Source organism: Astatotilapia calliptera, chromosome 12 (genome assembly GCF_900246225.1).
Source record: "Astatotilapia calliptera chromosome 12, fAstCal1.2, whole genome shotgun sequence".
Taxonomy (NCBI): Eukaryota; Metazoa; Chordata; class Actinopteri; order Cichliformes; family Cichlidae; genus Astatotilapia; species Astatotilapia calliptera.
Genome location: NC_039313.1, coordinates 26,245,302 through 26,270,269, shown reverse-complemented (window position 1 = coordinate 26,270,269; position 24,968 = coordinate 26,245,302). Strand labels below are relative to the sequence as shown.

The 24,968-nt window shown below is 41.0% G+C and overlaps 1 protein-coding gene across 4 annotated transcripts in view; it reads right to left on the bottom strand.

Annotated features, from left to right (window-relative positions):
• ncor2 (nuclear receptor corepressor 2) overlaps positions 1-24,614 on the bottom strand; it is a 97,169-nt gene extending 72,555 nt beyond the window's left edge. For all 4 annotated transcript variants that reach the window (XM_026187574.1, XM_026187575.1, XM_026187576.1 and 1 more), the window contains exons 1-3: positions 24,328-24,614; positions 3,304-3,499; positions 2,482-2,597 (exon numbers count right to left, since the gene is read on the bottom strand). In XM_026187574.1, the coding sequence (XP_026043359.1) occupies positions 2,482-2,597; positions 3,304-3,408 (221 nt within the window). In that variant the 5' untranslated portion in view covers positions 3,409-3,499; positions 24,328-24,614. The remainder of the gene's footprint in view (positions 1-2,481; positions 2,598-3,303; positions 3,500-24,327) is intronic.
• Between the last annotated feature and the right edge of the window lie 354 nt (positions 24,615-24,968).

The window sequence follows — 24,968 nt, the reverse complement described above, 5'->3', positions numbered from 1 at the left end:
CTTAAAAACATAATTCATTGCCACTGTAAAAGCTGCAGAAGGCACAAGTGAGTCAACTCAGAGAGACTGCCAAGTGATTGAATGAAGAGTCAGAAAATCAGAAGCTAGTGGGAAGCATTCAAACTGTGCAGTGTTTATCTGTTTATCAAACCATGACCCAATGTTCCCGCACTGCGGGCTAAGCTAATAACTGTTAAATGGGGCCAGTGCACAGCTCTCTGTTATACAGTGAAGACCATAATGCTAGCAGACTGACATTTAAATAAGCCAAAAATAAAAATAAAAAATATGCCACAGCCCCACAGTGCTACAGAATCATTTTGCCATCTGCTGTCTGCCATGTCAGACACACAAGATGATTTATATACTGAAAGACAGACCCCAGCCTACTCCTGACTGATGTAATATCTGTCAGCTGATTTCTAGTAAAGTCTGCCTACATTTTGTATTTCATGCATGTTTTAATACATGCAAGAAAATCTGCCAAACAACTGAAGGAGGAAAAAAATTCTTGTGACTTCCTCTGTGCGTCATGCAAAATTCATATCATGCACATCAATTATTTATAAGTACTCATCAAGTTTCATCCTCAAAAAGAGATTATATTATATAAATAAAGACCATTAGCAGGTACAAGACCTGCATCTGCATTGACAAGGTACTACTCATACAATTCTTTGGCCAATTTACTGTTTGGTCGATTAGAAAAGCTTTTTTTAAAAAAATAAAAATAAAAAAATTTTTAAAAAAAAAACCACCTCTGCAAGCTTCATTGCCCAGCACAGCAGTTTAACACAACATTACAGAAGAACGGCTGCAGATGCCAATTACATAAGGATTAAACTGGGGGAGGGTTAACAGGCACAGGGTTTAACAGAATAATACTGCATAACAAATGCTGTCTGCAAGAAGCCTCTATGTGGCTGTGGCTAGCAATCAACAAGAACAAATTCATCAAATTTGGCAATGCCACATAAGCATCCATCCATCCAATATCCAGAGCTGGCGGCCCAAAAGACCGCTCCCTTGATGTGTGACATCTTCCCCATTCACCACAAAGTCTCTGACTTTCATCTACTACTACAGCTCAGTCCCACATTTCTAAAATTACCGTAAATGTCGGGCTATAAGCCGCTACTTTTTGCACAAGCTTTGAACCCTGCGGCTTTTAGTCAGGTGCGGCTTTTCTATGGATTGTCCATGATTTTTGTCATATCGTAAGACGATTTGTTTTGTTTGTTCTGCTGTTGTACGGCACTACGTTGCCTGGCGGAAGGATCGGGATTCAAGAGTGGTATGTTAGTCACATGTCCGTCCGCCAGGCAACGTAGTGCCGTACGAAGTAGCGCGAAAAACAAACTTCAAAGTAGCGCTACGCGTTCAGCGGGAGTCGTGGATGATGAGCGGCGATAAACTTGCAAAAAGCAAGTTATGCTCAACTCCACCGGTGGATTCTGACAGCGTGGAAAAGTGTGAAAACATCCACGATCACCAACGGATTTTGAAGGGCTGGACTGCTGCATGATGGAGAGGAGGACACCGCCACGGCCCTTCTGAGGGTGTTCGACTCTGACACTGACAACGAGGATTTCTTTGGTTTTGAAAGTGACAACGAAGGAGAGAAGCGGAGAGTGGATGACGAAGCCATCCTGAGCCTGTTAGTATCCGACACTGGAGAAGAGGACTTTGGTGGTTTTAGAGCGCAGGAAGAAGAGAAAGATGGTGAATGACTGACTTTTCTTCTTGTTAAAGCTGTGTCACTGCACCTGAGCCTAAAAGGTAGGCCGAATCTATTTTCCTGGTGTGCTATAGGTTACTGTTATGTACTACATGTGCAAATATGTACCCATAACTTGTTTTTCAAAAATATTAATAAAAGGGATGTCTCCAAACAGCCATCTCTTTCCTGACAATTCCCTTTGTGCATATTCTCTTACATATGATAAGTCAACATTGAAACACCTGCGGCTTTTAGTCAGGTGCGGCTAATGTATGTACAAAACAGGATTTTCCCCTGATTTTAGCTTGTGCGGCTAATATTCAGGTGCGCTTTGTAGTCCGGGAAATACGGTACACTATTAAGGATGAATTACTTTTCTTTCTTTCTTTTTTAATTGAAATGTGCATCTAGTATAAAAATATGGTGTCACCAATAAAACTAAAGCAGTGGCAGATGCTGAAATGATCTGTAACAATACATCAATAGCATTTTTTTGTTCAGCAAAAGCTATAATTATGTTAACCTAAAATATTTTTTGTAGTAGACATTGTTGGGCATTCACCGACACCAATTTTATATCTACACATACATTCAATTGCAATCAGTGACCTCACACAGTTTAAAAAAAAAAAAAAAAAAAAAAAAAAAAAAAAAAAAAAAAAAAAAAAGACCAAGAGAAATCTTCTCTGGTAGGTTTCAAAATTAGAGAAATGTGTTCCTCGTGAGGGGATAGACCATATTCATGAAGAAGGCATCCTTACCTTTCACTTCCAGGCTGGAACTCTGAAAGCAAAGAAGGTCGACGACGATGGGGCTGGGTGAGGTGGGGACTGTATTCCCTGCTATGATGAGAGGGGTAGTCAACCAGTCCGACATCCTACAACAGAGACAACAAATCTTATAGAAACTCCATCCTCATTAGAACACCACGTAATGTTAGTGTTAGAAAACCACAAATACCTCCCCCCAAAAAAAGTCTCCTGCCTTGGTTCTCCTGTAATTTCTTATCTTTTATCTTAAGCTCTCTGTCAGTTGGCGATATGTCACACACTCCATCAACTTTCATCGTCCAATGAATATGATGACATAAAGGAGCAGCAGGGTTAAACTAATGGTGGCCTAAAGTCTTGGAACTTCCTGTCATTCAAGTGAAAAAAAAAGCCTTGCAAACACTAAAGGTCAGTGAATGAACTTTTACGTCAGCCAGAGGCCTCTTCTTTCAAGCACAGACAGCTTTGTCGACGATGCGTGGAAGAACATAATCTTGATAATTAGGAGATGTGGGTGGAAATCATGCGGAAGGCCTTGATGCCGACTCCATAACAAAAACATGAACTTTCAACTCAAACATCTAATGAGGGGACCATTTTCAGGTTACGGCAGTGTAATCTGGAAAAACACCTATGGGGGTCTTTGGGGTTAAGCCCTTTCCAGTAGATCTGACTAAAATCCTGGTTACCAAATATCCAAGTAGGAACAGCCAAGCCACAACTACAGTTTTCATCTTTCAAATGTTTTTCCCTACAAAACAAAAAGGCAACACAAGTGATTCCATTAAAATCATTGTGTGTAAGGCCCCTTACCGTGTGTGCCCGTTGCAGCTGCAGTGGTAGAGTGGCGGGGTTTGGCAGGTGCCGTGTGTCCACAGTCCTCCGGCCCGGCGGCACAGTCTGGGGATGAGAGGACATGCTGGCACAGCCGCTTCCTCTACAGGCAGGAAGTGGGTGTTGCTGTAGAGCAGATGCTGCACATTATCGGCCGTTTCTTTTAGCCTGCAACCTATGAGAAAAGAAAAGGAAAAAGATTAGATGTTTTGAAAGTTAGGCCAGTGGAATTGCTCTCAACAACAGAATAATCACAAAACTGGCTGTAAGCACAGCTCTTTGATGCTTTCTGGATAGTACATCCAAAAAAAACTAGAGATCTTAGAATGTCATCACATCCCTACCACAGCTGCTCCACCCTTAGTAAAGAAGTGAGAATCCTTGCACCTGCTAGACCCAACCTCTCATTCACAGCCTACTGAATGGCCCACTGTCCACACACGGAGGACTTGCAGACAACACCGGCCAAGACAAGCAACCAGCCAGTAAAAATACTCCAAGCGCGATGGGGTTTTAGGACCAACATAAATAACTCATTTCCAGATAGAGATGTAGGTCTCAGGAGTCAGGCCACTAGATTTTAACTGCAGATGACATTATGTAAACCAGAGTGGTCACATCCACAAGGAGTATGGCATATATGGACCCAAAAAAATTAAAAAAAAATTAAAAAAAATTAAAAAAAAATGGACATACAAGTAAAAACAGCCCTGAGTGCTACCTACAGAATGAGGTATAGGTAGGTCTGTCACATAGGCCTGAGACAACTTTAATTATTAATATATTATATATGTTATCATTATGAACATATATGTGAACCTCGGGCACCTCCTGCAACAAGGAAGGAAGTGAAGAGAATTTGTTACTTAAAGGTAACAGGTGTTAATCACAAGGACAGACATACAGAAGAATAAGTTAAAATTACTTTGCAAGGTAAAGGAAAAAAAGAATCATCTAATGACATGCTAACTGCAATGCAAATGCTCAAAAATGGTGGCAGCATGCAGTACTTGCAATGCACTGGCCGCAACCCTGTAATTGGGGTTAAAACCCCATAAAAAAGAGGGAATAACTGCCCTGTCCTCATTACAGCGACAATGCAAATTATAGCAGATGTTGGAAAACATATTTGCAATATAAAAATTAAAGAAAAAAAAAAAAATATATAAAAAAACACCCAGCACGCCCCTGCGGGCGGTTTATCCTTCAAGCTCGGGTCCTCTACCAGAGGCCTGGGAGCTTGAGGGTCCTGCGCAGTATCTTAGCTGTTCCCAGGACTGCGCTCTTCTGGACAGAGATCTCCGATGTTGTTCCCGGGATCTGCTGGAGCCACTCGCCTAGCTTGGGAGTCACCGCACCTAGTGCTCCGATTACCACGGGGACCACCGTTACCTTCACCCTCCACATCCTCTCGAGCTCTTCTCTGAGCTCTTGGTATTTCTCCAGCTTCTCGTGTTCCTTCTTCCTGATATTGCTGTCATTCGGAACCGCTACATCGATCACTACGGCCGTCTTCTTCTGTTTGTCTACCACCACTATGTCCGGTTGGTTAGCCACCACCATTTTGTCCGTCTGTATCTGGAAGTCCCACAGGATCTTAGCTCGGTCATTCTCCACCACCCTTGGGGGCATCTCCCATTTTGACCTCGGGACTTCCAGGTTATACTCGGCACAGATGTTCCTGTACACTATGCCGGCCACTTGGTTATGGCGTTCCATGTATGCCTTGCCTGCTAGCATCTTGCACCCTGCTGTTATGTGCTGGATTGTTTCTGGGGCATCTTTACACAGCCTGCACCTGGGGTCTTGCCTGGTGTGATAGACCCCAGCCTCTATGGATCTTGTACTCAGAGCTTGTTCTTGTGCTGCCATGATTAGTGCCTCTGTGCTGTCTTTCAGTCCAGCTTTGTCCAGCCACTGGTAGGATTTCTGGATATCAGCCACCTCCTCTATCTGCCGGTGGTACATACCGTGCAGGGGCCTGTCCTTCCATGATGGTTCCTCGTCTCCCTCCTCTTTCTTGGGTTTCTGCTGCCTGAGGTATTCACTGAGCACTCGGTCAGTTGGGGCCATCTTCCCAATGTATTCTTGGATGTTCCTTGTCTCATCCTGGACTGTGGTGCTGACACTCACCAGTCCCCGGCCCCCTTCCTTCCGCTTAGCGTACAGCCTCAGGGTGCTGGACTTGGGGTGAAACCCTCCATGCATGGTCAGGAGCTTTCTTGTCTTTATGTCAGTGGCTTCTATCTCCTCCTTTGGCCAGCTTATTACCCCAGCAGGGTACCTGATCACGGGCAGGGCGTATGTGTTGATGGCCCGGATCTTGTTCTTACCATTCAGCTGACTCCTCAGGACTTGCCTGACCCTCTGCAGGTACTTGGTGGTTGCAGCCTTTCTAGCGGCCTCTTCATGGTTCCCATTTGCCTGCGGGATCCCCAGGTACTTGTAACTGTCCTCTATGTCTGCAATGTTGCCTTCTGGTAGTTCAATCCCCTCAGTTCTGACTACCTTCCCTCTCTTTGTTACCATCCGACTACACTTCTCCAGTCCGAACGACATTCCAATGTCATTGCTGTATAGCCTGGTAGTGTGGATCAGTGAATCGATGTCTCGTTCACTCTTGGCATACAGCTTGATGTCATCCATGTACAGGAGGTGGCTGACAACTGCTCCGTTCCGTAGTCGGTATCCGTAGCCAGTCTTGTTAATGATCTCACTGAGGGGGTTCAGGCCTATGCAGAACAGCAGTGGGGACAGAGCATCTCCTTGGTAGATCCCGCACTTGATGGTAACTTGTGCTATGGGCTTGGAGTTGGCCTCTAGTGTTGTACGCCACATCCCCATTGAGTTCCTGATGAAGGCTCTTAGGGTCCCATTGATCTTGTACAATTCTAGGCATTCCAGTATCCAGCTGTGGGGCATTGAGTCATAGGCCTTCTTGTAATCAATCCAGGCAGTGCACAGGTTGGTCAGTCTGGTCTTGCAGTCTCGGCTGATTGTTCTGTCTACCAGTAGCTGGTGTTTTGCACCTCTGGTATTCTTGCCAATTCCTTTCTGTGTCCCGCTCATGTATTGACCCATGTGCCTGTTCATCTTAGCCGATATGATGCCTGACAGGAGCTTCCACGTGGTGCTGAGGCAGGTTATTGGTCGGTAGTTGGAGGGGACCGGTCCCTTCTTGGGGTCCTTGGGGATCAGGACCGTCCGGCCTTCAGTTAGCCATTCTGGGTGTCTTTCGTTAACTAGCAGCTGGTTCATTTGTGCTGCCAGACGCTCGTGGAGTGCAGTCAGCTTCTTCAGCCAGTAGGCGTGAACCATGTCGGGCCCTGGTGCTGTCCAACTCTTCATACTGGAGACCCTTTCTTGGATATCTGCCACTGTGATGGTTACTGGACCCTGTTCAGGGAGGTCGCTGTGGTCTGCCCTCAGATCCTCTAGCCACTGAGCATTGCCGTTATGGGTTGCATCCTTCTCCCATATGCTCTTCCAGTATTGCTCCGTCTCCAGCCTTGGTGGTGCTGTTCTCTTATTGTTCCCTTGCCACTGAGAGTACACCTTTGCTGGTTCTGTGGAGAACAGCTGGTTTATTCTCCTGCCTTCTATCTCTCTGGTGTACCTCCTCAAGCGGCTGGCCAAGGCTGTGAGTCTTTGCTTGGCAGTTTCCAAGGCCTCAGGTATGGACAGCTTGCTGTATTTCTTAGGCACCTTATTTGTCGCACCTTTCTGCAACTCCGTTAGTTGGCTAACCTCCCTCCGTGCTACTTTGATCTTGCCCTCTAGCCTCCTTCTCCATGGAGGATACTGCCCCTTGTCGCTGTTCAACTTGTAGCCAAGCATCTCACTGATCACTGCTGCCGTATTGTAGATCAGCTTGTTAGTGTCGGTAATCGTGGTTGTAGGTATTGCCCGTAGTGCTGCATTAACATCATCTAGCAGACCTTCTGAGGGTACTTCACGTAATCTTGGTAACCGGCTACGGGGGATCCAGGTTTCAAGCTTGGCCATGATCCTATTTTTCAGGTCAGTTCCTCTCGCACTCAACGATCCTTCTCCTATCGCACTTGGGGCTATGTACCCAATCTCGGGTGGGGGTGATGATATCTCCCCCCTGACCTGGCGTCCTGACTCCTCCTTGCCGTAGCATTTGTGTTGTACCTCGTCAATCTCTAGCTGTGAGAGCAGTCCCTTCTTTCGAATGTTGGAACACTGAGCTACTAGTTGTTTCGCCGTCATTGTGGATGTTGGGTATCGAAGAATCCATAGGTCCCTCATCCTATTCATGTAGCCCCTTCCGCCGGGGTTACTTGCGTAGTAGCATTCCAACAACGCCCTGTTTTCGTCCCTTGCCCACCGATGCCTTCTTGTTCCAGTAGCCCACTTTTCGTCAGGGTGCCCTGGTTCCTCAACACCTGACGCGGACCTTGTTGATCCGGGCGACGTCCGAGCCGGCATGCCTTCATATTTATCTGTCTCGCTCATGTCTGCGGTAGGCTTGCTTAGCATAGGGGGTCTAGCCTTAGGACCCTTACTGGATACAGACGCCCCAGGCAGGAATCGAACTTGCGATCCTCTGTTCCAAAGGCGTGTAGTTTAACCACTACGCTATCCATATATATATATATATATATATATATATATATATATATATATATATATATATATGAAATTTGTTTCTCAATGGGATGGATGGATACACTTATAGTCTTATTTGTGAGATTTCACTCTCCACATGATGTTCACCGTCACCGTCATTCTCAGGCACACTTACAAGCCTGCTTTGCTAGTAGTAGTAGTAGTGGATGGACTAGTGCCTGCGACATGTGTCCCTGTGACTTCTGCCAGCAGAGAAATTAGGCCTCCTGCCATTTCTGCAGGGCTTTGGCTAATGACGCCTCCCTCTCATAGCTCATGTTTCAGTGCTGTGTGTGGCGCACAACAAGAGGCATGGTGAAATATGGGCACTCAACAGGGGCACTGATCGAAATCTTGACAAGATACCAAAGTGCTTTAAGTGCACTGCAATTTTGTAAACTGAATGGGAAAGCCACTGTCACTGAGCCAAACGCTCAAAACAAGTCCAAATGCATTTCACTGCTCGACGACAAGATAGGACACAGAGTAGTTTCTTACTTTAGTCTAAAAAACGCTATGCAAAAACACTTAACAACAAACATAAGTAGTTATTAAACATATGAAATAAGCAATACCAACTATGTATTCATATTTTAATATGCAACAATGTTTAGTGATTTGATAAATTAATGACTATTAGAACAGAAACTACAAACACATTATCTTGTTTCATTTGGTTACTTCCCAATTTTATTGATGACACACATATGAAAGACATGCCCTATATCCTATGTGGAACCCTCCATTTCCAATACCTTAACTACTGCTACTGGCTGTTAACTGAGCAGCAGTACTTAATTTCTTTAGTGCTGGAATATTAATTTGAGTAATAGAAAGAAGCACTTTGCCTACACTGAGATTAGTCTAATTTTAGATTTAAATTATTAAAGAATAGATAATAAGGAAAACTAATATGCTGTTTGGCTCTACAACGAAAAATTAATGTTCACTATTTTACGGAAAGTGGCAACGATATTGTGCTGGGCTGCTCCAGAAAAGCTGGCAGGTTAGCAAGTAATGGCAGACAAACATTAAAAACTACAGTCAATCACTGCAATCTGCAAGCAACCAAATGAATCACTTGGTGCAGCAATAGATTTAATCCAGCAACAGCCAGAAGCCTTCAGTAACCGCTGCCAGCCAGTCGGGGAATACATGTTGTTCCCTAGCAGCAGTTGTATCACATTCAATATGGCGAACAACTCTTGAGTATTGTGGCCATGACGTCACATGACAAACCGCAACTACTGGCTATAGTTCCTCATAGTGAGCTCCTTTCAAGTCTCTCAGCTGGGACAGGCTGAGTAATAATCTTTGCAACTGGTAATAAAGTAGAACTTTTTATAGCACAATGAACCAGAGACCAAATCACAGCACTACTTTGGGCAGAGTACTATTGTGCCAGTCTCCATTGTCTGACTATGATTTTGAGTCTTTTTTCCCCAGCACAAAGAGGGGCACTATCTACCCTTCCTTCCTGTTCAACTGTCACAAACACAAAGTGTCACTTGATTTCAGTTACGCAAAGGGCTCTATTACGAAAGGCTGAACATGGCTCTGACTGTAAGAAACAGAGGAGCTCTGTAAACATAGGCTCATAGAGGCCACAAGATGGGAAAACACTGCTCAGAGTCTCACACCAACTAGAGACTGTGCCTTTGTGTCTCGCAGTCTAAACTGTGGCTTCAAATATTTTCACAAAACTAGTGCACACTCATTGTTTGGTCAGACAGACTTGAGTAAACAGACCACAGAGGGAAAGTCCTTTAGCAGAAACCCTTAAATAATTTAAGACACTATTACTGTATTGACATAATGTGTATTATTCAAAATAAAAGGTCAAAAAAAAGAGGCCAGAAAGACTTAAACGGGGTGAGATGAGCCTACCCACGCAGAAACCTCTCTTTGATGACTGTTGTGTTCAGAGAGATTCCCCTGAGAAGTGAGAAAACAAGTCTGCAGGCCGTCACAAGATCGGCTAGGGCTGCTCGATTATGGCAAAAATGATAATCACGATTATTTTCACTGAAATTGAGATCACGATTATTTGACGATATTTATTTAACCCTTTAAGACCTACCATAGAACCAAGTCCACCAGAGCTTATATTATTATTTTTTTTACATGTTGTAGTGCCATTTGTGGGAGCATTTCAAGTTGCTATACATCAATACAACTGTTATAGCCCATATTTTAATAATATGTATGCATTAAGTGCATAGTAATTACATAAATTGCAAAAAAGTGCAATAAACTACAAAAGAAAATTGAAAATCGCTTTTGTTTTGTTTACATATATTTCTACTTGGAGAAATTTAAGAGGTTTATCCCTCAAAACTTTAAATACAATAAAGTTGCAAAAAAATAGTTTCCCACCACAGGAAATTTATTTTGAGTGTCTTCATAGTTTTATTTTGGAGATACAGCAATTTTTATATACTGCAGGAAAAACAAAAAACAATCCTATGATGCAAATTTGCAAAGAAAACAGCATGTGCATCATTTTACTGTGGGAAGTGTTACGAACAGCTGATAGGAACGGCAAAGCATGTTTCTGGAATATTATGTTTTTGTTCCTGCAAGCGCTTTTTATGCAATTTTTGCAAAGCTATATGTGGAACGAAACCGTGACCTAGGACAAGCTGATGGCATCAGATGTAAGTACAACTCCTCCGGTTTCATATGCAAAACAAATTATTGCGCTAGCTTACACGGTTCAGGTTCTACAGGGATTTAACAATAGTTACGCAAAACGGAGCGTGCTGCTCTGACCGGCTTTAAAGGGTTAACAATAACTTTAAAAAAAATAATATAAAATAGTGTGCAACACCACTGAAGTTTTTTTTTTTTTTTTTTTTTAAACTCTCTTTTCAACCAACGGCAGTCACTCTCCAAATAACTTCTGCTTAGCTTTCCAAGCTTCCCTCGGGTCCTCTTAATCAGCGGTCTCCACCCTTTTTTGCGCCACGGACTGGTTTATGCCCGACAATATTTTCACAGACGGCCTTTAAGGTGTCGCGGATAAATGAGGGAGGGGCTAATAATCGGCTCAGTCATTTTTAATGATCGTTGAAAGCCCAGATCGTAATCGTGATTAAAATTCGATTAATTGAGCAGCCCTAAGATCGGCAGAGAACAAAAAACCTCAATCAAGATGAGAGAACCAACACAATGAGTGATCTTTGACATCCACTCTGAAGCGAAAGGGGCCTTCCAGGCGACAGGCTAAACACATGCACTGGCACTGCTACAGACACCCACAGGCAAGTCGTTGGCTTGCTTCCAATGCTGCAAATGAACTCAGTCACCTCACTCTCTCGCTCTAGCGTGCCTTCCTTCCCCACTCTCTTTTTACTCTCTTCTTTTCCACATAGTAGAGTGGGCCTCAACCTTCAGCAGTGCAAGCCAATATTTCATCCTCTTACCCCCACACACCCCACCCTCCCTCTCCATTTTAGGAATGGCTTTGGAAATACTAGCACAGAGCACACAGACGGCTTGCAGTCTTCAAGTGGAGCAGAAGGCAGACTTCAAACAACAGTTTCATTCTACTGATATAAACAGTTATTCAAATCTCGGTGTGCTCAGACTTTGTAGCTTGAGCACAATTGATTGTCCTCATTCCTGAGAAAATTAAAGGATTTTTTTATATACATGATTGTGAATACTAAAATAGAAGCAAACAACTATTTGCCATGTAAAGATACAGCGCTGTAATTGTATCCTTAGCAGAGACCTAGTAAGCTCACTACCAGCTCCATATGTTTATTCTGAACTGAAGTAGCTTTGCATGATTTACAGTTCAAGGTAATCTGTGTTTATCCTAAACTGGGTCTTAGTGTATCCCCTCAGTTCATCCACCATCTCAAACAGGCCATTTTAGCTCCCTTACCCCTTCCTTTATGCCAACTTTCTTGTGATTGGCTGCCACTTGTAAACAACAAGTAGGTGAGGCTGTTATACTCACTACCCGGCTCAGACACCCAGAGAGTGACAGGAAAAATGTGGCCACTAGGGCTGTGCGATATGACCAAAATCTCATATCCCGATAGATGTCTTCTATCGTTCCGATAACTAAATAAATCACAAAAATGTTACATCTTCTGAAAATTCTGTGAATCCAAATTAGATGCTGTACTGTCATTTTTGTTAATTTTAAACCAATTCGATTACCATTACACAGTAGATTCTCTTACACATTAACCTAAAAAAACAAAAAAACAAAAACAACCTTGTGCTTCCCTGACGTCCTGATTAGACGCTTCAAAACCATTTTATCTACATGGCAGAAGATTTCTTACAGGTACTGAAAGCACACTCTCCTACAGTCTTGGTAAACTCCTGTATTAACATTTACAAGTGGTGTAAGCTTGTGTTTCAACGGGACTTTAACCTGAGTGTGTCCATGTATTTTTTCGGTCTTTACCAGTCTGCAGCTGATCCAGTGAGAGGAGAAAAACCAGTCTGTTCACACATCTTTGCACTTCCTGTGTCTTTATATAGCACCAAATGGTTATTGGCAAAATACATTTCAGATGTACGAACTGCCCAGACATATCAGGTGATCTGAGACAGGTCTGGTTAATGTCACTGGACACCCTTAACATCTTGTGGTAGTCATAACATGATTTCATATTTTTCAACTCTGGTGCTCTTATTTTTTATTTTTATTTTTTTTGGCAGGGGGGACCTGCAGTCTTATAGCTAAATCTGGAGAAACTTTAGCATAGTCTTGCACATTCATGCAGCTCTACTCCAACATTTTTCCTCATTCCCCATCCACAGAAATTTAACACAGAAACAGAGCCCTTGCAATTAATCCACTGAAGCCTAACAATTAGGCCCAAATAGATCTTTTAAGGTCAAAAGACATAAAGAAGGTCAATGCCCATCCTAAGATGATACAGTGGAAATCATTACACTATTTCCAAGTGAGCTCACCAACTTCGTTTTATATTTAAAGACAAAAAAAGGTTTCTCTTGACACTGATGTTTCCCAGACATGACTTTGCCTTGTTTCACTGTTTAAATAATTCATTCTGATCGGCCCGTGTCATGAACAGAAACGCCAAGAAGAAGACGTACTACAAAAAGTAAAATGAAAAGAAAAAGAGAGAAGGTGATTGTAAATACCTTTCAGTTAATCTCAGAACAAAAACACTTAAAAGATCCAAACCAAAGTGCACCAGCATTTCTAGTGCCAGGCTGAAATATCAAAACAATGACGACAAGGTAGACTGCTGCCATTAAAAAGTAGGATGACGACATAAAAATCAATGCTGTAAAGAGGTCATGATGCAAGAAATACCTTATTGTAAGTACATGTTTAATCTAAGACAGCCATAAAAAAAATTTTTTTAAAAAGAACACAGGCACGATTTGTGCCAACAGACAACCCGTGTGATATGCGATGATCAGCGGCATCTGGCCAATGAAGAGGGTATTTGCCTGGTGTGCTAATGCATTAATTAAATATGAGAGCTGGAGACTCAGGCTGGTGCGGTTCTCATTAGTTAGACAATCACTGGTGTTGCTTTCATAAGGTGACAAGTACTACATCAGTAGGCTTTCAATTATTCTTAGGCAGCACGAGGAACAGCGCGCCTGTGAAAAATATTCCCTCTTTTCCGCAACAGTGGACTCACCCAAACTTATTAATAACTGCTAGGTTTTTATTAGGAATTTTACATTTACTTAACTACTGCTCCAAACTATTAGACACCACGTCAAAGCAGTCACCAGTGTGGCTTAAATTGTCAAAAACAGATTTCTTGTGTGTTCAGCATTTAGGCTTTGAAATGTGCATCAGAATTGGCATATCTTAATATGTTTGGACTAGTAATGAATATGGGGATATGAAGATATATCCATCTATCACTAACACCCAGACCACCACGTATGTGAAGCCCTCCTATGTCATCAAAACAGAAAGACTGCTCAGAGTTTTCAGCTTGAAATAAGGTTAAACTTACACTAATGTTGGCTTTCTGTGTCTATTTTAAAAAGCGCTGTGAACAAAAAGGCTAAGAGGTGAAGTATACTTCGCACACTGTGGCAAATTTGGTTAATCTAGAGATAACATACAAAGATGTCAACATTCAAATGTCTGAAAATCAGGCCGGAATCTGCATTTTATTTTTGAATGTACTCAATCTTAATCTGGCAATAGGTGCAAGGATGCTAGAAGCTTTCCTAATGATAACACTGCTAGCTGCCACATAGGAAAGCAGTTACCCTAGTTACCCAAACACTGCAGCCTACCCCTGCTTGACTTTCACAAAGGAAATCTGCGGTCACAACACACAGTCAGCAACTGAAGACATTGTGCAAAAAGTGTGAACACCCACAGTCAACTTTGACACAGCTGTAATTTGCCTGATAGAAAGAGGTACAATGACCCTTAACCACAGCCTGTCAGACCTTTCATTTTAAATCTGACGGAACAGCACTGCCTATCACACTAACAGCAGCATGATTAGAAACAAAGACACCTGCAGCCATGAGACATGAGTAAAAAAAGAAAAAAAAAAAATAACAACAAAGCTATTTCAGATGCCGTGACTGAAAATGAAAGTGGAAGTATTCAAGTATAAACAGCACAGGAAGCTTCACTGATATGACTCTTATTAGGTAAAATAACCAATGTAATGCTACCCAAATAAGGTCCTTTAAAACACAAACCTACTGTGCCATTTAGTTTGACAAGAAAAGTAGAAAAATAATGCTTGCCATACAATGCAATACGATTCTTAAAAGCCTTGATATTCTGTGCACTGAAAAGAAATGTGTCAAACGTAGGTCACCTAATTTGTTGCATATGCATCACATATATTTTACACTTATTAACATTAATGCTGCTTAGATGTCTATTTCAGGCTGTAGTGCCAGTACTGTGTTCTCATAAGAAAAGCCAATTACAGAACTCTCATAAATCTTAAAACATTTAGATTTGGTGGGTATTAGGGTTCAGTATTGCTGCCAATTTAGGGTTGGACCCTAGCCCAAAAGCTAAGTGAAGCACTAGATTTGCTAGGTTTGCTACAGAGAACCATCAGGGAAGTCATCCCTGAGAGCTGTTTGAAAGTACGTACCCCTTTTCCAAAGGTAAAACTTAGGTTTGAAACCATGTTAGTAGTTTAGCTTTGGGAGATGCTCTGCTACACACCTTTAAGGGAAACCTCTATGAGACTGGTATGCTGAAGCTATTAGTATAAAGGTGTAGTTTAAAAAAAAAAACAACAAAAAAACCCCACTATGATTCACCTACTGTTATACCCACAGTAAACAACCAAAAGAAAAATATATAACTACTCAGAATAATCCACTAGGATAGCTGTATCAGACATAAGGTAAAAAGAATGTGAAGAAGAAGAAAAAATGCATTTGTATTTTGCAATAGACTACACGCATCATTGTCACCATTTCAACACAGACTTTAAAATGGACTAATCTGACAGGAAAGGACTAGCCAGGAGGTGGTGAGAGACTAACAGAACCAGCGATTGGCTGTCCTGAACCTCCAGATGTGGTCATCCAGCTGTGTCTATGGTGTACAGTAGAGCCATTATTGGATTTCCTGCCTGTTCCCTCGCTACTGGCCGCTTCAGCGACATTGTGTGAAATTACATAAGGCTCGCCCTGCCCCCTCCCTGCTGCCCAGTGTAGAACACAGGCCTTCACACACTGCCAACTATGACTCCCTGTAATCATGCAAGCAAAGCCACTCAACCAAAACACTCTTGAGGATCTAAAAGATACTCCCCTCCTGCTCACGCACACATGCTGACGCCAGGGAAGCAAAATTTACGTAATTTCTCTGGTAACTCCATTATGAAGAATCAACAAAAATCTTAATAAGTGCCTAAGAATGAGTTTACGGGAATACGCCTACATACAAAACAAATGAAAATGAAAGTGTGTGTGTGTGATAGATAGATATATATATATAAAAATAAAAGCAACTTGGATCTCTATGACTATTTCTCCCCTTGTAAAGCAACTAAATACATGGTAGTTGGATATCTGTATGGCTTCTTTGACTGACAGGTGTGCTAGGAAAGGCCACGAAAACCAATGTCTGTCCCTCTCCTCTGACAATTCAAGCTACTGCACTGGACTGCTGCCCTGCATGTGTAGCATTTTAATAGTCTTGTAGCACTAATTAGCAGCTTTTTTGTCTTTAAAAGTGAAGCTCACTAACCAAGCTAAAGTCTAGTTTTGAACCCTCAAGATTGGCATTTCTGCTGTCGCCATCTTGGTTTCAAAATTCAGATGTGACAGGCAGGGGAGGGTTTGATTGTGAAACCACTTGCTGGCTGGTTGACGGCTTGTGAAGCAGAAGTCACGACCCAATAAGTAAACCACAAATAATTCTACTCTTCAAAACAGTGTGACCAAGATTTACAAGATAAACCCAATTTTTAATACGACCCCAAATGAGAGACTGAGACCATAAACTCAGCAGGAAATCGTTTACTAAGTCAAATACGAAAGCTTTTCCTCGTATACTTCCATAGAAACACACGTCTTTTTGCAACCACAGCTATCACCATCTGGTGGCATTCAGATAGAAAATAGGCCAAAGGCACTTCAAATTTGGCTTGATGTTTCCTACCTGGAAGCTATGTAAAGCCATGTTTTAGTTTGTATATTGACAAAGCTAAATGATTACATCTTCTGCTAAGTGTTTGCATTATGTCCGAGATATAAAGGTACTTTCTTTCGCTTCCGACTGTTGTATTATCACATGCATTCTGGATTTTATCAGCCAAAACTGGCCTATCGAGGATATTCAATGGTAAGTAGGTAAGTAAAACCACTGGAAACAACTCAAGTTCTCTATCACAGTGCTAAATTATATTGTTCATTTATTCTTTGAGCATACTTGTAAAATTAACAGTTATGCAAATGCACTACAAGTGAGGCAAATCCAAAAATCTGAACTAAATAATATAAATTCAAGTTGTCTAGATAAACCTTATTCATTCAGGTCAGAAATGTCAAAAAATGCACAACAATACTCCAACTCCGCCTTCATAACTTGTCTGGTAAAGTTCACAAAGTAAAGATAAGGAATTGTGCATGTAACAGTTTACATTTTATGCAGAAATTGTTGTACGGCCATTACTGTTAGAGTACAAAATATAATTTATCTGTTACTGACAAACAAAGTTATTTCCCAGCTGTGTGGGACATGATAACATGAAGCTTTAACTTATGAATCTCCCTTTATTCTCCATTGGCTCTTTAAAGTCCACCTGACATTCAGCTCTCAATTCTAAGCAGCAGGAAATAAAACTGAGGAGTGCACTTGTCTGCTGAGCTGACCTACGTCCCCTGCACTGCTGCTTAATTATTCAAGAACTTTGAAATGTTCTTCAGTATGGCAGCATGCAACCCGAGTGCCTTTTTGCCCCTCATGATAGCAGCTTCATAGAACTTCCAGTTGTGCATGACAAGGTGTCTATGCATGTACACTGACATCGTGCATGTATTGCCAAATACTAAAGTCCATACATGCCTCCAGTATTGACACAGATGGCACAAACAATACACCGCTCCCAAATATGACACAAGCTTGAATTAATTACAGTCAGGGAACCATTTAAGCAGGGAATAAATCCAAACATTACAAAGCAAAGACCAGATGTCATATCAACAGCTTGATGTACAGGCACATTCAAAAGGACTAATTTGTTCCAAACTGCACTGTCATGGATCCAAGGTACATGTCAAGACAGGAGTTCAGTCCTCTCACACAAGCACACGCAATCAGTAATTACACTTTCATACCTCTCACTTCTACAGTGGAATACAGCTGATATGTGTTCACCAACTCTCAGCTTGGCTAACTAACATCCTTTAATGGGGGAAAAAAAAAAACAAAAACAAATAACAACGCTGTAACACACTCTTAGTAGAAAACTTGGGCTAATCAGAGAGGCAAATGCAACACTACCCACACTGGTAGCCTACACACAAACAAGAGTAATGCCCTTTACCATGCTGTCATCTGTGTTGCGTAAGAGAGTCAAGTGAATCACTTACCACAGAGCCATTTCTAATCTTTGCTAATCCGCTGTCTGGCTCTCTTTTATAGCGTTTAAATATGGGTGACTGGTTTTAATAGCAAGAATATTTCATAGCTAGGGAAATCAAAACAGAACACCTTATGAATAATAAATGACTACCTTCTAATAACAGCATCCAAACACAGGTGTATCACAAGAGGTTTTGAGATGGTGTTTTACAACACAATAAGAAGTGCTAAGTATCTTTTCTGACCATTTAATTATCTTCATAATTGTATCGATGAAACAAAAAAAGAGTAAATTAAGTAGCTCAACATTAAACATTTGATCATATTCTCTCGTATTTAAAACGCAGTCATGTCTAATCTTCAAAGTCACCGACTAAAAGAGAAACTCATGACATTTAATAAAAAGGAGCAAGCTAACCTAAAAAGGAAAAGATACAACGATTCCTGTAATAGATCATTGTAACAAAAGGAAGTGAAGTTTGGTGCTCAAAAAAAAAAAATAATAATAATAATAATTCTTGTTACTAACCTAAGATTCAAGTGTTTTACGATAAAGCATGGGCTTATAAAACGTGTTCTTCCACATACCAAAAAACCCCACTAGAAATGCATACTGCCACAACATGAATACAAACAATAGTAGCAGTTTAGACTGCTGTTTATACAGTTTTTGTAATTGACAGGAACAGGTAGTGCATTAACGCAGTGATAGAGTGCCATATCAACTGTCAACATCATCTACAGCCTATATACCACAAAATTATTCTGGAAGTACTTTGTATGTAACACAAACACACAAAAGCCAAACAGCCAAAAAATAAGGTATTGTTTAAAACCCTGATAGACTACTTTACAATAAAGGTCAACATGAACACCCTAAAGAGTGTAAAAAAAAAATAAATGTCTACTATAACAAGATAGGCAATCAGTTTTCAATGTTTATACATATGAGGAATTTTACAGGTTACTTCTCAAGCAACACAAATTCCTGATTGAAGAATAGATCTCCCGTTTTTAAACTTTGCAAGGTGATGGACACAGAATCGGTCTGACCTCCATACCCTTTCAATCCCTAGGCCAGCAGACAGAACATGCCCAACCTCCTCCTCTCTATAACTGCCTAAATGTTAAAATTAGATTACTTAGATGATTAGGGCAGAAATCTGAAGCTGCAGGATAACCAATATCAGAGACATTTTCTTTGAACAACACATCACAACAAGTTTTTCCATTTGCAATCACAAAAAATAAAAAAATTTAAAAAAATAGCACAGCTGCCTAACTTCGGCCCCCCCATGTAGCCACTAGAGCTGGGGTGGTACCATTGTCCAGTTCAATAGCACTTAGATTGTAATCTGAAGCAGAGCAACAGACCAGCTGTGCTTGATCATAATATTCTATCACACTGAGTCATGCATAACATTCTCCACACACAAAACCTACCAGGTGCAGTCCACTAGTGAGCAAGAAATGCTAGACAGCTGCACTTACTCATCCAGTGAGAAGGAAACTGGGTTGGAGGAGGGAAAGAGCCTGTGAGGCAGTTTTACAGAGACTGCCTCATATTTCTCTCTTAGGTTTCCACATGTAAACTTGAGGGTTCATGAAGTGCACCATGTACTAAACTTGTGTCGTTTCCCTATAATCACTCTGTTTGTGCAGCAGTTAGAGTAAATAAACATTTAATTTGCTGTGTCAAGTGCTAAGTGTTGGAAAAGTCACATCTGCTTGGATTTGCTGCATTATGAGGGTAAGAAACCATGTGAACTTGTGATTTAATTCCCCATCCAACTGGCCTGTATAGCCAAGATTCGGGTAGAGATTTGAATCAAGGCTTTAGCTGATATAAAACAGTGGCTTACAGCCCTGACACACCAAGCAGACAGATGAGTTGGATTGCATGTGGACAAATGTCACCAGATCTAGTAAGCTGTTAACATCTGATTAAGAATGTATATGCATGGTTTGACACTGGCCAACAAAAAGCAAGTACAAGGCAAGTGTTGTTCCCATACCACAAATACCATTTCTAAAATCCCAATAAAATCCTTATAGAGCACTAAGGACACTCAACTGAGTCCGAATCAAGAAAAAATTACATTTGCCTACCTACATACATTCATACATGTCCATGAATACATATCTGTACATTTCTTCATTTTTACAAGGATTGGTCAAGTTTGAAGACATACAGCATATAAAGCTAGCAGTTAGGATGTATATAGACAGACGTTGCTTTGCCTAATATGCCTGCTGTGCTAAATCCACTATCAGAATGTGAAGAAACAACCGCTATGACTTCAGTTCAAAACTTGTGTGCACTGTGCTGAAGAAATATCAACTAAAATTGGACTATAACCAGGCCGTACTTTCCTGTAATTCAAATATGTACCATGAGAAGGAACAGTGAGCCAGTGTAGCATATATTTAACCAGCAAGCCATTAAAAACATTCTTATTTATGATGATAGCATAGGAAAAGGCAAAGCCTTGTAATGAAACGTGGTTAGGGCTGTAAATCTTTTAAACACGCGTCATGATTTGAGTTACAAAAAGGTATTTTGCATAGCTTCACTTGGGTTCACCATCTCCACCATGGTGTTGCCTATTTGCCAAAACACCCAGTTGAGGTGTTTTGGCAAATATTTAATATTTATTTCCCCAAATTAAAAACATGCTTAGGCACTACACCCAAGTCTCAAGCATTCATTATATACTTTCTACATCCACAAGTCCACTAGGATCAACTCAGGTTTAGAATTTGATTGCAAAGATCCATGTGGATGTTCATGTTTTTTGTTTGTTTATTTAGGGGGGGTAACCATGCAAAATCTATAGAAAATTTACAGTACATTGCAATATCTACGCATGAACAAGTTGACTTCAAAGTAGTATAACAGAACATTAGTTTGTTATCAGGTGTCCAGCTGCCCATGTATGTGTCTGGAGTGTATTCAAGACTGATCTGACAGTTCAAATGTAACAAATGCAAAAAAAGAAAAAAAATGTAATCAAATTTGAGGCAGTCTTTTACTATGCATGTACTGCAAATGCTCACATTACTCTGACTATAACACCATTTTTAACTCATCTAGAATATGATTTTAGTTACAAGAGTTAGATGTGTTGCACATGCTCTTCCTGTATATGGTATATTTTGTTGTTTGTGGAAGATTACCTGCTATATCAGAGGCAGCTAATGGTCACATAAATAAAAAATAAAGAACTTGTGACATTTATTATTATGAAAGAAAGACATTTGGAATTTTAATGGAAATCTTTGATTTATGGCGATGCAATGTGCTTTGTCTTCCCACAAGAATTTACTGTAAGGATTCATCTTTCACAATGAAATAAAATGAAATGAGCAAGAACTTCCCCTTTCCGGTTTCATAACTCTGTTGTGTTTCTTAATAAGAGAAGAAATTGAACTAGCGGTGTAACGGTCTCCCTGAGGCTCCATGCAGAGCACGGGATTATCTCCTGCCCCCATTACCCTTCTGGAAAAGGGGGAGATATCGCCTCACTCAAATTTAACTCTTTACAATCCTGACACTATGCAATACAGACTCCAATTTTGAGGATTCACATCAGAATTAGATTTTTGATTTTGAGTGCATTATGGATTATTAGGAGGTTTAAAAGCTTTTCAGCCTGCCTGATCACACACCAAGTGTCTACAAGTACTATAACTGCTTGTAATATTGAGTGATTTTACATTAATGTACTAAATAAGCTAAACAACCTGCGCAATCAAACATCACACAGAATTTGTACTAGAGGACATTAAATGTCCAGTCCAACCGATTTTAATATGCAGCTGTCCAGAAAAATTGAGGGCTGAAGCTTAGGAAAATGATATTTGTTTCTAATAATACTTAGCTTGAAGCCCCCGAAATAACATATTACGGTGTCATGACGCAGTACCGGCGCAATATTTCCCCCACCCGACCTGCTGCCACAGCCATTACTGTCATTACTTTAACAACAGCGTGGGCTTCAATCCAATACATGAATGTAAATGCAAACAAACAAGGATGACTACATGAATGAGACAATCACAAGATTACATAAAAGCTATGGCGGAGAAACTGAGGGATTGCTTCATCATTACTGGTAACTGCAGGAACATTATTTGTACATTAGCCAACGTTGGTGGTGAAAATGGCATTAAACGAAACAGCTGATTAGCCATTTTCAGTAACAAAACACCCTCCTTGTTGCTATAAAGAGCATGTGTATAAAAATAGCTTCAGTAACACACACACATACATCATAATATCCTAACTACCCATGTGCTCATGTTGCTTATGCTAATTAGCAATGTGGAGCAGTAGGTGGTTAATGGGTGGTTAAACCATGCTAGTGTTGGGGGAGGGGTGGGATCTGATGTATAAATATCAGAGTGAAAAAGAAATGAATCAGAGGGTCTTTCCCTTTATTTATCTTCCAACTATCTTTAGATATTATGGAAATTTGTCCCAATTTGACTTGTGCACTGTACCAGATGTTTAACGGGAAAACTTCCTGCTGATAAAGTTAGATGTTTCAGTTGACAGGAAGTAATCTAAAGCAATCAGTTGTTTAGCATAACCTATCACACAAGCGTTATAAGGCACTGGAATAGCTATAACACATGCAAAATAAATACATGGATTGCATTTAATACTGATTGATTTTGAGTGAAACACATTTCATTCATTTGTGATAAGGCATTGCCTGCTTTACACAAACACACTCATATTGTTGTCCAACTCCTTTTTTTGTTGTTGTTTTTTTTAGCTCTGCTTCAAACCTGTGGTCTTACCACAGATCACTATTTTTATCATTGGTGACGTGCATAATCTATGTACTAATGGAAACAGGAAAATGCATTGACTCTTTGGTCATCCGTGATACAGTGCATCAAAGTGGCTTACCAACTTGGTCAAACTATATCCAGGGGAAAACCCCGTTTTATAACCAGAGAGGACAGATCAGTAAATACATCATTTAATCCCAGATATCCAGACAGTTACAGTTTAAGGGTTGCAAGTTTTTAAATATACATTACCATACCACTATGTATGTTCGCAATTGTGTGTTCCCACACGTTTCAAACGTAGGCACATAAAAGTAAGATATGAGACAAAATATGAGTTTGTGTTTCTTAGGGAACAATCACAGCAACACAAATTTCACAAGACAAATGCCTATTATTTGATTGCTGATAATCGGCTTTTATCTACAGTACGTGTTACAAGAGTTGAAGATATACACTATAGAACAAATAACTTTAGACAACAAGGACACCATCAAGGTGAACGTCCTCCCTAGCATTCAATATTAGGAAATCGTCTTTTAAACTATTTGTAACTCACTACCTTAGGTATCCAACCAAAGTGTTTTCAGTCTTTACAGAATTAACAGGTGTGTCTCAATAGCGATTAACTACTTAGAACCACCAAAATTAGAATGTTTTTATGACGGACTATCATTACATAGACTGACTGTAGAGACAGGAATGCAGTTTACCGGAGAATACACAGAGGTCCAAAAACCCCAGTCCAACTCCAGCAAGTATACTCACTCAGCAGCAATGTTGAGAAGCCAAACACTAACGCAAACTCCCTACAGTCCCTCTTTACTTTTGTTTTTAGAGACTTGACATCAAGCTGCTTACAAAACTACTGCACGCCAAATATAGCTTATCAGCCATCTGACAACAAACCAATTCGTCCCCGCTAAAGCCGATTCAGCGCATTACGTTCACTTCATGTACAACCAGTGTTTACAAACGCAAACCGGGCGCTATTGTGCATAGCCAAGTTAGCAGGCTAAATGACTTAGCTTGAACCCATTTTCTGGTACCGTATAGTAAAAAGTTGACAATCACTAATATTGTCGGATATTGGTCGTGTTGTGTGTGGAATAGCGTCAGTAACGAGTCACCACCAGTGTATGATTAATTCAGCTGAATAAAACTGGCGCTGGCTACTCGGTCATTCTGACAGCTAGCTTGGGAAGCTACCCTGGTTAGCCATTAGCCAGCCTAGCCTAGCCTAGCCATGTAGCACGTGTTCCGGATTTATAAAATAATTAACTAGCTGGGAATAACCAGCCAACTAGCACTACTGTGGCAAGATGGGTAACCAGCTAGTCGAACACCGCTAAAACATTTAATTTCATACAGGTCTGATAGGTCATGTAACTATAGCACAGCATAGAGACTCGAAAAGGTCAATACTGCTGTTTCTCCTCCAAAGAATAGCCGGACCCCGTCATCCAACAGCAGAACAGACGCCCCCCCCCCCCAAAACCAATGGACACAGCGAGCAATGAAAGCTAACTAACCTTAGCGGCGGGGCAAAAGAAATCATTCGGTGGTGTTATCGCACTGTGACTAACGTCCCAATCCTCGTCACTCGGTCCAATTTCGCTTAAAAGTCTTCTCGCTTCGACTAAACGTCTCTCCCCGGAATTAATCCACATGAAAGAGTAGTTTTCGTTTTCATTTAATCCGCTAGCGGTTTTCGGATACGTCGTGCCTGTTCCTGCACAACACAGTGGTCTAGTACTACTCCCTGAGCTGCTGCTGCTGAGACCATAGCAGGGCTGAACCGCCTCTGTCTTTCTCAATAGGTCCATAAGCTCTCTCGCTCCTCCTCTCTACTCAAAGCGCTGCACATTTCCCATGCCCACAGCATATTCAAAATTATAGTAATTTGGCATGACTCATTTTCATTGGTAAATAAAATGTTATGATTAATTTTCCAAATAGATTTGTAGGTGTGCTATTTAGGTGATTAACAAATATATATGTATAAAGCATACACGGTACAGCTGCTTAAATTTCCATCATAATCTAACACACTACAAACAGTCCACAAGAATTTCCATCTTATCCTGGACTTATTGGTACACATTAGACTCAAACGCACTGGCCCTCTCCAGTTACACCCCTCCCTGCTCCTTTATGAACCCAGAGCCTCCAA